We start from the raw sequence: 15709 nt of genomic DNA on the forward strand, positions 1-15709 counted from the left end.
GAGAGAGCGGAGAGAGTGATGAGTGCCTCTAGTCAAAGCGATTGTGGGCAGGAGAAAAATTAATCATCGAGAAATATAATGGTGTAACGGAAGAACAGAAACAACGTGCGGAAGAAGGAGGGCCAGATGGGTATAAGACCACTGTCAGCTTCTCTGGTAATTGGCTCAGTCCATGTGAAGTACTTCCACAGAACTAGGCTGCCTCACTGCTCATCACACTCTTTAATCCTATGTAAGAGGGCACTGACTGAGCATCAAAAAGTACTCAGAGAAGTGGATTGTACAGTGCAGCTGAGGAACCATTATACAGTTACCTCATACAGTTAAATGAGAGCCAAACCTCTTTGCAGTTCTCAGAGTTGGAGAAGTGGATGAGGTCATCGTTGTACATCTCCTGCGTGTTGATGATGTCACTGTACTCCTTCTGACTCAGGTCCTCTGGGTTGATGCCGTTGGCCCTCAGGAACTCCTGGTAGGCCCACGCTAAATGACTGCCCAATCGACTGGGCTATGAGCTGGGCCTGAAGAGCCAATGAGAAAAAGGATAAGGCCATGAAAATAGAATTTACCCATGAGTGTTAGAGTCAAATTGCTGTGGTCTGAGATGCTTTTTCCCTTCTAGTAATTATATTTCTATGAATAAAACCAGCTATGAATAAAACCAGCTATGCATTTGGCAGAGAAGCAATACACTGCCAATACACTGTCATAGTGACAGCAATGGGGAGAATCACATCACAGAGCAACTGGGGGATGCAGATCAATATTCATTTATGTGGTATGAATCAAAGCACATAAGACAACAGTGGAATTGCTTCACTGTTGCCAAGTACTATATGAGGTCCAATAAACATTTAATTTAAATGTCAAAACCTATTTGCCATGTCTTCATTACTGACAACTAGCTTCTGTCCTGGCATCATTTAATAAAACCATATAAATGGACCAAAACATGTTACGCACAGCCAAAGCAATGAGCATCATGAAGCCTATAGCATTGGTGCAATGATTGCTTATTTTTTGTCTAAAATGGCAAAGGTATTGATTGTAAAAGCTGATCTAAAGAGGAGAAGAAAAGGGAGTAATCTAATTGCATATCATTAGATATTAGGGATGTTTCTCTCACATATAGTTTCCTTATAATTCCCTATATTTACCTCCTACTTCCCCTCAGGCTGTTTTAGGGAATTATATGTTTCCTAAGGAAGGAAGCAAGCTGTGGTTGCCCTGTTAACAAACTGACATCCAACCGCATGACTGGGCTTCGGTAGACACATGAAGCACATCCTGGACTGTGGTGTGGCTGAAAATTGGCAATATTACTGTGACAGACAGCATATCACACATTGGCAGCGTCTCTGCACTGACCGAGGGACGGGGGCCAATATAAATAACCTGCTATTTGAGTTTTAAGAATCCCATAATATTGTCCCCCTCCTTACCCCCTAACCATGGGAAACTCCATTAATGCTCCCTGCCCATAGCGAATGGAGACAGTAAAGGCAGTAGCTGCCCTTATCCAGACCAGTATACCCAGGATCAAGCCTACCTTGTCATAGGTATAAAGTAATAAGACACTGTTGGGAGAGGCATAATTGAAATGTATAGTCGTCCCTTCTGAGCTGAGGCTAAATGACTCATGTGTTAACACTCAGACAGACTGTCCTTTATGCCACAGCAGCTAATTAGACATAGAGAGATAAGAGGACAACTGCAATGCAGGGGCAGGCGCCTTACGCTGGCTGGGGAGGCGAACATGTCATTCATAATGTGTTGTGACTAATCTCTGAATCAGTCACAACACATGACTTCTACATTTAGAAACATGTCCTGTGCATAACCTTTCACCTGGTCCTGGTCCTAGTCCTCCAGTTCAGGACATTGTACCGTTCGATTATAGCCTCAAGGATAGATCACAGACACACAGACACTTACGTCCTCAGACTCAAAGGCGTGGCAGATCATCTTGTACTGTTTCTTGGCCTCTGGGGCTCCAGGTGTGGTCTCGGTGCAGTCCTGGGAGGCTGTGGGGGCATGCGGCGCCGCCATCAGCACCACAATGTTCCCAATGTCAGCTATGTAGGAGATGGTGCGCAGGGCGTTGTCCATCATAGTTTCCTGTGTATGCAACCACAGCAACAAACAATGAACAACTAGTATATTGTGTATTACAATTGGCGCTTAGAGTAAAATAAACACATTGTGTGTTTTTTAAGCTTCAGACGAAGTATGACAAGGTGTTTATCTTCACATGAGTGTCTGGTAGTGCGGAACACTGACCAACAAGGAGCAGGAATGCTCCAGCTCTTCCTGCTGCGCTCTTCAGCAAAACATAATTAGTCCGTCAGCAGAATTAATTCCAATTTGTCTGTGCATGCTGTGCCCCCAGCCTTTCACCTTTCTCATGGTGAGCAGCCTCAGCAGTGTGGCAGAAATCCATGCATTTCCGTTTAGCCCATATGCTCCGTAGCAGGCCAGGCATGGAAATCACAGCTCTAATCAATCTGATGTTCTCAAATGTTCTCATTCCCTCTGGTACACACAGACAGCGGGGACTGAACCAAGGCACGTTTGGAGATTATTTAAAAATATTATTCAATAGGATCGCTCTTACATTTTTATACGCGGCACAAATGTTCTTAGTGGGTATGAAATATTACATTATTCCATCTAGGAAATGGTACAATTGGTATAGTCAATAAGAAAAAATCACATGAAAATGACATTGTGTTGCTACCAGCAGAGCCCCATAAATCCAGACTTTTTGCCATCTTGATGGTTGCGGGAAGTAGGTAGCCTTGTGCCAGGCAGGGAGTGGAGTGGAGAGACACTGCATTTGCAGCACGTTACAGTGGGCTCTGCCAGGCAGCCAGCCCACACACTGCTGTTCTGTTCAGTAGGACTGCAACTCAGCGACAGGGACACACATTCTGTTCACAGTCAGTCAGCTGGCACTCTACACCAGAGACATCACTGTTAACACTGCGGCTGACCCTCACACATTGGACAATCTTGTTTCCCATAGGTTCCCATACGACATTAAGGCGTGACATCAAGAGTAAAGTGCTACACTGTACCTAATTTATAACTGCATTACTGTTCAAAGTTATGTGTCAAGCATATGTGTGCTAAACAATTTGGCTTTGGAGTTGAGATGATTTCTGACAAATTAATATTGCATATGGATTGGGTTGGGAATCAAATGGGTTGGGAATCAAATGGGTTGGGAATCAAATGGGTTGGGATACAAAGTGTTTAAAACCAGCTTTCATCTTACTGCTAAGTCCCACTTTATTGACAGCTGTCCATAGGGCTTTCTGGCTTTAACATTTTTTTTTATCCTCTCTCAGAGGGAGATCAGATAAAAAAGATTAAATCAATAAATGATCATCAAAATCTGTCACAAAAAGACACTGAGAAGAGTTGCGTGTCTATGGCCCCACTACATTTGATTGGTCCTGTGAAGGCTGGAGTCAGGACCTCTACTCACCTGTGTGTCTGCGTTGAGCACTTTGATCCTCTGGGTGGAGATGAAGAGGTCCACCTCTGTCAGTGTGTGTGCGTCCCCCTCTGGGCTCTGGACGGAGAAAAGAGAGACAGGTGTGTCAGAGTCCCCCCCTGTGGCAGGAGAGAGCGGCCCTGGTGCCCATTCTGCTAAGCACCCTGGCTGGGGGCTGAGAGGGGAGAGCCCACCAGGGGCTCGGTTAGAAGCTGCACTCTTTCATCTCCAGTTGAGAGCAGTTTTAAAGCTATTTCATAAATCATGCAATGATGTTATAGGTTGGGCCCCGGCAGACTCCTGGCGAGCCTACAGTAGGTGTTCAGTCAGTGCTGGACTATGGCTACACCCATAGAGATCAGCCATAAAATGTACATTCATATTCCATTTCATAATCTGGATTAACGTTGATATCTCCTAAAGGTTGGTTCTGTAGCATTGCCATAGGATGTTGTTGTTGTTTTTGAGTGGTGGTCGTGCTCACATTGTTCCACACAAAATGGGTCTCTGTAGGCTACTGTACCTTTACAATGGGAACTTGGCTAAGTGATTCATAATATTCATTTTCATAATAAATGGTAATGTGATTGTGCATGCATGACTGACATGGAATACATGTGGAATCAAAAACAGTAATCTCAGTGACAGAAGGGCCAGCATCCAGATCAGAGCAGAGTGGAAGGGATTTGAGGCAGCAGCAGTGAGGGCTGGTCATGTGGTCTAGAGGGACCCGGTTGGCTCTGGGGCTTTACATCAATCGGTCTGACATGATGTTGGTGTGTTGGGAGTTGGAACAGATGAGAGTAGGAGCAACATAGCAGTGCTTTAGCTAAGCCATTAGGAGCTGCCGGATGTGTGTGAATGCCAGTCCCAGGCATGTGGATTGCATTCACGCTAATCCCGCGCTACTGCGTATTAATTCAATCACGTTTGGTTTAGGTTAATTAACTAAGAGGTTATGTGTGTATAATGAGGAGCATAATATACATGTTTTTAAAATATGTGCTATATAATGAAACAGCTGGGGAGCAATTTATTTGATGATATGTCTAATAGTATTAATTATAATTTGTAGTAATTCTGTGTAGGCTAGAATATTTCTTTACATCATCAATATCATCAATGGATTAAATGTTTGCTGGCTCTGTTTTTCAGAGTACAAGCTGCAGGGATAGATGTTCCCAGAGTTCGCACAGTCCAGCCTCTCAGTAGTGCATGCTGGGTAATCAGATGGAGTAGGATATGGAGATTCTCATCCATGATTCTAGTCACATCCTCACACTCCACGGCTCAAGTGTGTCAGGGTGAGACAGACAGACAGTACACACAGATGGAACAGGGAGCCGGAGGGTGATGGTGGAGTCAAGGTGTCCCTTTTCTCTGTTCTTATCAGATCAGATTGTTTTACACACCGCCTTTTTTCTTGATTTTGGCAGCCTTCTGAACCCTCTGGGGGAGTCGTTGGGACAGAACAGGGTCGTCAGACACGGGACAGGGCCGGCAAAAACAGAGGGCAGGAAATAAAGAAAGTAAAAAAAAGTAGAGACAATAACTAAACCAAACAGCAGGTGTGTCACTGCTCTGAAAGGGAGAGGCGGTGGCGCAGCTGTGTTCTGCAAAAACAAATTCAACTGCTCTTTTGAATACAGCAAATCATAAAGACATGCAAAAATGAGTTGATACCATACCTTTATATCAAAGTAAAAAAGGGAACTTCAGTAGCATATGCAAATACTCTATCAAGGCTTCAGGATCAAGTCAAGAACATGTTGGCATACCCTTCCTGTCCACACCACATTCTTGCAGAACATGGTGAGGAATTACAGCGGAGCCCAGCATCCTGAATGACTCGACATTAATTGCAAGCAGCGCAATGATTTAGTCCTGTATTGACATCAGTCACCATCCCCCTAGAAATGAGATGTCAAAACTGACAGTTTGGTGACTGAGTGGTTTTCAAATGGTCTAAAAACAACACATTGAGAAACCTACTGTAGGGTGGCTGACCAGAAAACACAGACAAACACAGATTCAGATTCAGTTAATTCAGTTAAGATTCAGATTCAGTTAATCTCACACCTCTCTGTTTTGGTTGAATGCATTCAGTTGTGCAACTGACTAGGTATCCCCCTTTCCCTCTCCCAACACTGAGCGCCACAAAAAGACCTTAACGCTGTATGTCGACTGCACAGGACCAGAAGGAGGGTGTAGTGAAGTCCAGACACATAAAGGACCTCTGTTTGTGTTTGTGAGCCCTGAGCTGAAACTGGTTGATCTGTTTCCAGTCCCATCCATTATCAGTCAGATAGACTCTGTTCCTTGGCTGCCTGAGGGAGTTGGTGCCACAGCTCTCTGCAAGCCAGCCAGTCAGGAGCAGAGGAAGGGTCAGTGCTCTCTCTACGCTTCACAATGTGCTGAGAGATAGAGCAGAGGGCATGATCTTGCCTCTCAGACGGTCGAGCAAGTTGGATGTTTGCGTGCTGCAACTAGTCAGTTTATTTGTGTTTGTATGGGAAGCAAAGCAGAGAATGGCCTACAGGGATAATCCTGGGTTGTTTGTAACACATTTACTCCTCCAGCTTCAGCCCTCCTAATGCAAGGCAGACATCTGAGTCCTCCAGCTACATCCAGCTACATCCACTGCAGCAAATCAAGGCAGGCAGAAAAAGGGAGTGGGCGATGAAGCTGCATAAATATTACATCAAAATGAGGGTTGCATGCCAAAAAGATTTGCCATAAATAAAACATAAGGCAGCTGTGCTATTTACCTGCAATGTTATGTTTTTTTTGTGTTTGTAAAGACTCACTTCATTCTCTGTAGCTTTGGACTAAATATTGAGGACAGCAGTGTAATTAAGCTGTGTGTGGGTTGTTGTTGGTGTTGGAGTGGCTAAGATCTGAGAACCATAAAATGGTAGAGGCAGGCAGCACAGAGCACCATGCCCAGTCACAGTGTTAAGGTTGGTGTGTGAAGAAAGTATACAAAACATAAAAAGAGCCCAATCCCCCCTGCCTCCAGAGTGAAATATGGCCAATTCATCTGTGGAGAAACACATCATCTGCAGTTCCTCTTCAGAAGGGTCCCCTGTAGCTCAGTTGGTAGAGCATGGTGCCTTTGCACGCCAGGGTTGTGGGTTCGTTTCCCACGGGGGGCCAGTATGAAAAATGTATGCACTCACTAACTGTAGTCGTCTGGATAAGAGCATCTGCTAAATGACTAAAATGTACAAATGGAAGAATAATAATAATAAATAATATGCCATTTCAGAGCGTTTTATCGGCGACTTACATCATGCGTGCATAAATGTTGTGTATGGGTGGTCCGGGGATCGAACCCTACCTTGGCGTTACAAGCGCCGGCTCTACCAGCTGAGTTTACAGAACAAGTGGGCTTTCCGATGGCCTCCTCCACAGCTGAACAGCCAACAGAAAAAACAACAACTTGCAGTTAAGTGTTGCCATGGTTTCAACTTCAAAGGCCTTGGATGGTAGCGAGAGAATGGAAGGACAGATTGGATTTCTTTTCACTGGGATGGATGGAGCCAGATCCCAGCAGCAGTGGAAGAAAGGCAGGTGCCTTCAAGACAAATATCCCTCCAAAAGCTGCCAGCTTTTCCCAAAGGAAAGCTGGCAGCTGCTCAGATGGGAGGGTCACCTGCCCCAGTCTTGTGCCTGCTGAAGCAGACTGCTGCTGGACAGGAGAGTGTGCCACTGTGTCACACAGAGCTGTGGGCCAATCTGACCCCACTGGGCTAACACACACACCCATCTCTGCTCTGCAGTGACTGGCTGGCCTTACCACAGGTGGATGTTTCTAAAAGTAACCCCAGCTGAGTGCCAGTGGACCACTGTGAGATGGTTATAAAACATTAATGATACAGGCCAGGCCATGTTTTCATGAGAGGGAGAGGAAATGTATTGTGCCTGGACAGCTTATGAACATTTGGTGTTTCATCTTAGGTTGTTTTTCTTTTTTATCCAATGGTATAGCTCCCAAAATCATGTACAAGTCTCCTTGTCTATGGTCTCAAGAATACATTGTCCAGCACACATGAACTCATTCAAAAACAACACATTTCACTGCATGGGAATACATACCGTGCAAATACTATATTTGTGATCATACTGTTATCAGACTGAGGAAAATGTCAAAAGCTAGACTGCCAAAAGCAATTATAACTCTAGAGCTAGTTGAAAGCCAACCAGTAGTGAAGTGATTGAAATGCAAGTGGCTGAGTCTGTTTGAATATGGCCTCCTCTCTGGCTCTCCCCATCAGTATTCATAGCAGAGAAGAAATGTAGAAAAGGCGAAATGGAAAGGGGAAACATAACCTCTGTGTTCCAGCAATCCATTACCAACACCATGTGACACGTGCTTTACCCCAATCTGGCCCAACTGAAACCCTAATGGACTGCTAATTCTGGCCAAATCTCAAACTGTCTCTACTGGGGGGTAAACAGTATTGATGTCCATCTGATTTAATAGGCCAATCTGGACCTCACTTTAATTAAAAAAGACCAGCATCTTGCACTCACATTTTAACTCCATTTATAAAACTGTTATATCTGTCTGCCCAGATTGCAGACTATCTACAACAAGAGTTCCATTTAGAGCACTAATTAAAAAGGTTTCCAGCAGTTATGTCAATACACTTGTATAAGCTTTGATGTCTCCATCAGGGTTTTCTATATACCTCAAACATGAACATAAAGTTTATTCAGTATACTATAACTAGAAAGATCAAATAATATTGATGAATACTTAGGGGTTGTTCCCTCTATAGGGCATCATTAAATCCTGACCGTATAAAAATAAAACAGTGGGTTGTAAACAGAGCTAAAGGACTGTAAAGCTAGCCCACTGGGGAGGACCATGATTACACAGTACCACTGCATCCTATTACAGGCAATAATCCTACTAGATTGGACACTGTCTCCTGGGGTGTAAACAAACACATCCCTGACAACCTCACTCTGAATCTTCCAAAATGGTTCCTAGAGTCACTGTGAAAACATACAAGATCAAAACAACATTCAAATAGAAAAGAAGGGGAGGAAGGGGTTTGAAATGGGTGGTGCAGTGTGTGTGTGTGTGTGTGTGTGTGTGTGTGTGTGTGTGTGTGTGTGTGTGTGTGTGTGTGTGTGTGTGTGTGTGTGTGTGTGTGTGTGTGCGTGCGTGTGTGTGATGGAAGGCCTGTCTGCTGTCTGTCGTACCTTGACCCGGCTGACAGCCTCCTGGGCCTGCATCATGCGGATGTTCTTGACGGTTCCTCTCAGAAGCAGCTGGGTGGAGCCCAGGTGGTTAGCAGCAAGGTGATGCCATCAATAAGATCTTCCGGCTCACAGGGCCTGGACTGACAGAGAGAGACAGGGAGAAGGGATGGACAGAGAAATGAGGGCAGGAGAAGATAAAGCGCTTTTAGATCATATTTATTTTGCAAAACAAAGAAATCTCTGTGTTATTCTAGTTAAGCTCTGAGATGAAAGGTCATATACGTATGAGTATTGGTAGCCTTCTGTATGTACAATTTCAATAAATCAAGCACTGCACATTCTGTGGCTGTTGGGTATTATGCAGAGAAGGCAATCATGGTGGAGGCTTGGGCAGTAAAATGTCCCACGGGTGGGAAGGGAGCTGAGAGAGGCACATGGGGGATCAATGTGCCCGTGTGATATGTAGATGTGGACTCTGTTGACATCCACTGAGATACAATGCACTGTCATGATATCAGAGAGAGTGAAAGAAAGAAACAGCTCAGCCTCCAGGAAGATTAGGCCCTGCCGTTACGCTGCCCAGTGGTGAGAGGGGCCTGGCGAAGAATGCCTTGAAAACATCTCGAACCAAACATACACAGAGGCCTGGGATTGGCCTGTTAGATATACAGTAGGGGAAAAAAAGTATTTAGTCAGCCACCAATGTGTGCAAGTTCTCCACTTTAAAAATATGAGAGGCCTGTAATTTTCATCATTACCGTCAACTATGACAGACAAAGTGAGATTTTTTTTCTCCCGAAAATCACATTGTAGGATTTTTAATGAATTTATTTGCAAATTATGGTGGAAAATAAGTATTTGGTCACCTACAAACAACAAGATTTCTGGCTCTCACAGACCTGTAACTTCTTCTTTAAAGCTCCTCTGTCCTCCACTCGATTACCTGTATTAATGGCACTTGTTCGACATTGCATATAAAAGGCCCTGTCCACACCTCAAACAGTCACACTCCCAAACTCCACTATGGCCAAGACCAAAGAAACACCAGAAACAAAATTGTAGACCTGCCCAGGCTGGGAAGACTGAATCTGCAACGGGTAAGCAGCTTGGTTTGAAGAAATCAACTGTGGGAGCAATTATTAGGAAATGCTAAGACATACAAGACCACTGATAATCTCCCTCGATCTGGGGCTCCACGCAAGATTCTCACCCCGTGGGGTCAAAATGATCACAAGAGCGGTGAGCAAAAATCCCAGAACCACACGGGGGGGACCCTAGTGAATGACCTGCAGAGAGCTGGGACCAAAGTAACAAACCTACCATCAGTAACACACTTCGCCGCCGGGACTCAAATCCTGCAGCCAGACGTGCCCTGCTTAAGCCATCCGCGTCCGGCCCGTCCCAAGTTTGTAGGTGCATTTGGATGATCCAAGAGGATTGGGAGAATGTCATATGGTCAGGTGAAACCAAAATATAACTTTTTGGTAAAAACTCAACTCGTCGTGTTTGGAGGACAAAAGAATGCTGATGTTGCATCCAAAGAACACCATACCTATTGTGAAGCATGGGGTGGAAACATCATGCTTTGGGGCTGTTTTTCCGCAACCAGACGCCGATCCTGGGAATAATGGGGCCATGTCGTGAGGTTTTGGTGAAAACCTCCTTCCATCAGCAAGGGCATTGAGAGATGAAACGTGGCTGGGTCTTTCCACATACAATGATCCCAAACCCACCGCCCGGGCAGCGAAGGAGTGGCTTCATAAGAAGCATTTCAAAGGTCCTGGAGTGGACCAGGCCAGTCTTCAGATCTCAACCCCATAGAAAATCTTTGGAGGGAGTTGAAAGTCCGTGTTGCCTTGTGACAGCCCCCAAAACATCACTGCTCTAGAGGAGATCTGCATGGAGGAATGGGCCAAAATACCAGCAACAGTGTGTGAAAACCTTGTGAGACTTACAGAAAACGTTTGACCTGTGTCATTGCCAACAAAGTATATAACAAAGTATTGAGAAAATTTTTGTTATTGACCAAATACTTATTTTCCACCATAATTTGCAAATCAATTCATTACAAATCCTACAATGTGATTTTCTGGAGAAAAAAAATCTCATTTTGTCTGTATAGTTGGCGTGTACCTATGATGAAAAGTACAGGCCTCTCTCATCTTTTTTAAGTGGGAGAACTTGCACAATTGGTGGCTGACTAAATACTTTTTTCCCCATGTAGCTCTCCCACATTGCCGAGTAACTCACTGACATGTCTGACATGATGGCTCTCAAGTAAATTGCCCAAATAAAGATAGTGAAAAATGAATATGATAATTCGTCTTCATTTTCAAATGCGAACTCATTCATCTGTTGATTCTCTCTCTCTCTCTCTCTCTCTCTCTCTCTCTCTCTCTCTCTCTCTCTCTCTCTCTCTCTCTCTCTCTCATAATTACATGTTGATCGCATGCAACAGCTGCAAGCTCATATTTTCTCTCGTTAATACGCCACGATCTGTCATTTTGCAACTAGATTTTGAGTGGTTATTAAGGCGCTTGTATTAGAGAGATAAATCTAATATCCTTGGAATGAGCAGATCCCTGCACCCAAAGTGATATAAGCCTCTTACAGGGACTATCTGTTTTGGATGTTGTGAATGATGAATTTGATGCATTTTTGTCTTTTGATTTCATCCTCAACATAGTGAAACATCTGGAGTAGTTATGAGACAGAGTTAAATGAAACAAATGTAGAGGTAGCTTACCATCAACAAAGCTGGGGAAAGATGCAGCTTTCTTTGTTTCCTGAAAAACACAAAGTCTTGATTGAACTCTCTGAAGTAGTAAAACAGAATGAAATATGCATTATCTCATTTCATGAAACTCAAAGGAAAACCGCCACTCTGCAAGGCTTTTGGCTTCCACAACAAACAACAGACTACAGACCAACAAACTCCAAAAGCTTCATTCTATCAAAGAAGATGAAAATGTTTTGAACATCAGTTCAAAGTAGCCTATGAAATTGATACAAACCCTATTCATGAACAGATAAGGAAGAAAAATGTAAGAAACGATGCAAAAACTGAATACATAGAAGTGTGCTACACTCTTCGAAAAAAAGGTGCTATCTAGAACCTAAAAGGGTTCTTCGGCTGTCTCCATAGGATAACCCTTTGAAGAACCCTTTTTGGTTCCAGGTAGAACCCTTTTGGGTTCCATGTAGAAGCCTTTCCACAGAGAGTTCTACGTGGAACTCGGGTCCTACCTGGAAGCAATCTAAAAAAGGGTTATCCTACGGGGACAGCCGAACAACCCTTTTGAGAAAAATTCTAAGAGTGTATGTACAGATCAAAGGAGTACAACTTCATGGCATCGACCTGATTGTAAACAGTGGTCCATGTTAACATGAAGGTCATGACATGCCTAAATCTTCAGATGTGAAACACTACTGTATATCAATACTTCTACAGAGCTCTGCATATATAGCCACACATTAAAGCACTCTGAGTTATGGCCATCACTTGAAAGACATGCCACTCAAATGGAGGGTCCAGGCTGAAATATGAGTGGCCGTTCATTACACAGTCTGTGAGGAAGGCCCAGGAGCACTATCAATCCACTTGATAGCTTAAAGGGAAACAACATCCTAGTATGTGTTGGTACACTTATGCTATAGTGGCCTCCCGCAAATATACACCCAGCTGTTGCTTTGCCGATACTTAAATGCTTCCGTATCATACTAGACAACCTTTAAAGTGAAGATGTGCCTCGCTCTGCAGTTCGGCTGTGCTCTCCAGGCTTAGTGCTGTCGTGTGAATGAAAGCCTGGCCGGACAAAACCATGTTAGGATAATCAGTCAAGTCTGGGTTGGGCAAGGAGGGGCTCTTATGGAGGTTGTTCAGAGCAGAAAGGGCTGTGTCTCTGAGCGTCATTTCAACAGTCAGGTCAAGGTTGAGTGGTTTTCCCTGATGTAAACACACAGCTTGCTGCTCCCAGCCAGTGGTTTGACTGCTGAGTCAAAAAGGGCACAGCCAATTCCCTTCCTTTCAGAGCAATGGAAGTGGGGGGAGGAGGATAGCAGCATTGTACAGAATGTCCCTGAGAGAAATGTCCACATTAATAACAGTGGTGATTTCCTTAAGCAAACTGGACAACCACACTGTGTTAGCTGGAACAGGGACTTCATTAATTCATAAACACAGTTAATTGATTCTCATAAATCCTATGGGACTAGCCTTTTAACTATCCCAAAGCCTAGGACAAGAGCACGGAGAAGCAGCCTTTAGTTATTATGCCCCCCAGCCTCTGGAACAGCCTGCCAGAGAACCTGGGGGGGGCGAAGCTGTGGACATATTTAAAAGAGATCTTAAAACACATATTTTTAGCTTTGCTTTTCCTTGGGGGTGCTTTTTAGTTGTTCAGTTTGTTATTTTTGTTATGTATCTTATGTTTGTTGTGTATTACATATTTCAGCTTTTATTTGTATTGTTTTTTATTTGTTTTTTCCTGTAAAGCACATTGTGTTGCATTCCATGTCTGAAATGTGCTGTATAAATAAAGCTTGATTTGATTTGATGATAAATAATCTGTATGATAATAATCAGAAGAAAATCCCTTCACACCCATGACACGGGCTCTGAAGGCAAGCACAGGGCGGTAATCCTATGTATTCCACATATATCATCTGTCACAATGAGTTTGGACTGCTGCCTCAGACGAGACAGGTCCAGACAGAGACAGTTTACCTCCGGGACATTGTTGTTCTCCAGCGGCGCGTTGAGGTCAGAGCGCTGCTGTTTCCTGGGCTGCTCTGCACCGTTGGTCATCTGTGGGGGTTAAACCAGGGTTAAACAGGGACCAGCGGGCAACAGAGAGTTAATAGTACATTTCCAAGCAGACAGTGAAATGAAAAAAAAAGGGCCGGTCCCTTAGGGAGCTACAGCTAACATACATTAGTAATACAGTCCGGTACATTTCTCTATGGGTCGGAGAAAAGAGAGTAGGTGTAATGAAAAAAAAATACGGTCATGCTATTATTAGACATGAATTGAGTTCAGTAACACGTTTTTCTCTGAATTACACACACAACATAATGGTGTTTTGAGTACCGCTATAGTCATGACAGTTCACATTTACTTTGCAAAGCATGATAAAGATTATGAAATTGCTCTAAATTCATATTAACATAATTCAACAATCCTTCTATTTACAGCAACAGCACAATCATAAATCCTGATTAGTATTCAGCATCTACACATCAGCTTGAGCAAACAGTAATTAATTAATAATCATATCCATTTGTTGTTTGATAGGATTAAACAAATCTCTGCCCTGAGGAAGGAGGAAGTATCCAGCCTGAATCTGATGTTTTCAAACACTTCAGTGAGACAAACACAGTACCTGAACGCTGAAAGCATTTTGCAAAAAATTAACAACTGCTGCGTAAAATCACAAACAGTCACCGAATATAACCTGGGCAGTAGATTTTTTATTTTGGTTGTCAGTGACTGTTCTGCACAATATGTGCTTGCTTCCAATATCATCCAGTTATGTGGCCTGTCCCACTTCTCTCCAACAACACAGTAAAGAGAACACACACAGACACACACAACCATACACACTGTTATGCATAACACACATCCACACAATGGAGCAGGTGTGCATCAGCATGCTACCGTCCCATACCGCAGGGCACACATAGGCTCTCCCCTCACCTCACCATCTGGCTGGGCTGGGGGCGAGCATGGTAGGACTCAGAGAGCGGCTTGGGGGGAGGACAGGAAGAGGCTGTGTGTGTGTGTGTATATGTGTATGGTGTGTGTGTGTGTGTGTGTGTGTGTGTGTGTGTGTGTGTGTGTGTGGGGAATACAAGAACAGGCTGGATCTGAATGAGGGCAGTGGGCGGGGAGATGGAGAGGGGAGCTCAAGGTGTCTGGCTGTGGCTGGGATGGGTCTCCAGTGGGGGAAGGGAAGGGTCTCACTAGCTACACTATAGCTACAATGCAATAACCTGCCTGTCAACCACCTCACACATAATAAATACCTCCCTATCACAAATCTTGTTTTATCAGTTCCAATGGCATAGGTCTGCTCCAGAATCTGAACATAACCTGACCGTACATCTTGTGTATTAAACACATGCCGTGACCCCACTCTCCGAGGGTGTCTCAGGGGGAGTGGGATATGCAAAAAAAAACATTTCCATTTCACCACACACTGTACAGGTTACACACTTGTACGCGTGTGAAACAGGACAAATATAAGCAACCCCGATTTGACCTTTAATGTATAACGTTACTCTATACAGATCTCTCCCTGAGGGCATTGGACCATCCCCCACTAAGGTAAAGTGTAAAGAAGGAGGACCGTGGTTTAAGGGTTGGTTTAGTCCTTTTAAAATGGATACTTTGGTAAATGCCCCAAAATCTAGGCGATTCAAAACCCAAGTCATGTTTATCCAGGAGATTAGTGTTTGAATCGGAAAAATGGAAGTCTGAAAATAACTTTGATCACTCAGCCCTTGTCTCCCTGTAAAATGTGGAAAAGAGATTAAGCGTTGGACTTATATTCTGACAACCTTCTCAACACATCACCTAAACTGTATGCCTGACTTTTCATTCACATCATTTCAATAGAGTAGATTCAATGAGCGTGTGTATAAAATACCCATCAAAATGGCCTCTCCCTCTCACCTGTTCTTGAGCCCACCGCTGTCGCTCCTCCAGGTGGGGGCGAACTTGAAGCCCCTCTGGAGATCAGGGTTGTTGTGTCGTGTGGAGGGGAGGTTGGGGGACTTGGGTCTGCTGTCGTGGCGGTGTGGGGTTGGGGTGTAGGGGGCAGGCTCAGGCTTGGCATGGGCCTCAGGGGGTGGAATCACTGGGTGCACTGTCTTGCACCAGCTCCTCAGGCTCTGGTCAGTCCCACCACTGCTCAGGCTACCCATGCTCATACTCATCTTGATCTCTGCCACTATCTGGTCAATGTCCTCCTCCCTCTCCTCCCCGTCTCCCCCTCC

The 15709-nt window shown here is 44.2% G+C and overlaps 1 protein-coding gene across 1 annotated transcript in view; it reads right to left on the bottom strand.

Moving 5' to 3' along the window:
- LOC121563430 (amyloid-beta A4 precursor protein-binding family A member 2) overlaps positions 1–15709 on the bottom strand; it is an 84820-nt gene that overhangs the window by 4893 nt on the left and 64218 nt on the right. Inside the window, 12 exon segments of the mRNA XM_045217082.1 lie at positions 341–478; positions 480–521; positions 1936–2118; positions 3491–3577; positions 4910–4948; positions 8714–8814; positions 8817–8848; positions 9782–9795; positions 11467–11499; positions 13440–13520; positions 15387–15418; positions 15421–15709. Coding sequence (XP_045073017.1) covers positions 341–478; positions 480–521; positions 1936–2118; positions 3491–3577; positions 4910–4948; positions 8714–8814; positions 8817–8848; positions 9782–9795; positions 11467–11499; positions 13440–13520; positions 15387–15418; positions 15421–15709 — 1071 coding nt within the window.

Source organism: Coregonus clupeaformis, unplaced genomic scaffold (assembly GCF_020615455.1).
Source record: "Coregonus clupeaformis isolate EN_2021a unplaced genomic scaffold, ASM2061545v1 scaf0910, whole genome shotgun sequence".
Taxonomy (NCBI): Eukaryota; Metazoa; Chordata; class Actinopteri; order Salmoniformes; family Salmonidae; genus Coregonus; species Coregonus clupeaformis.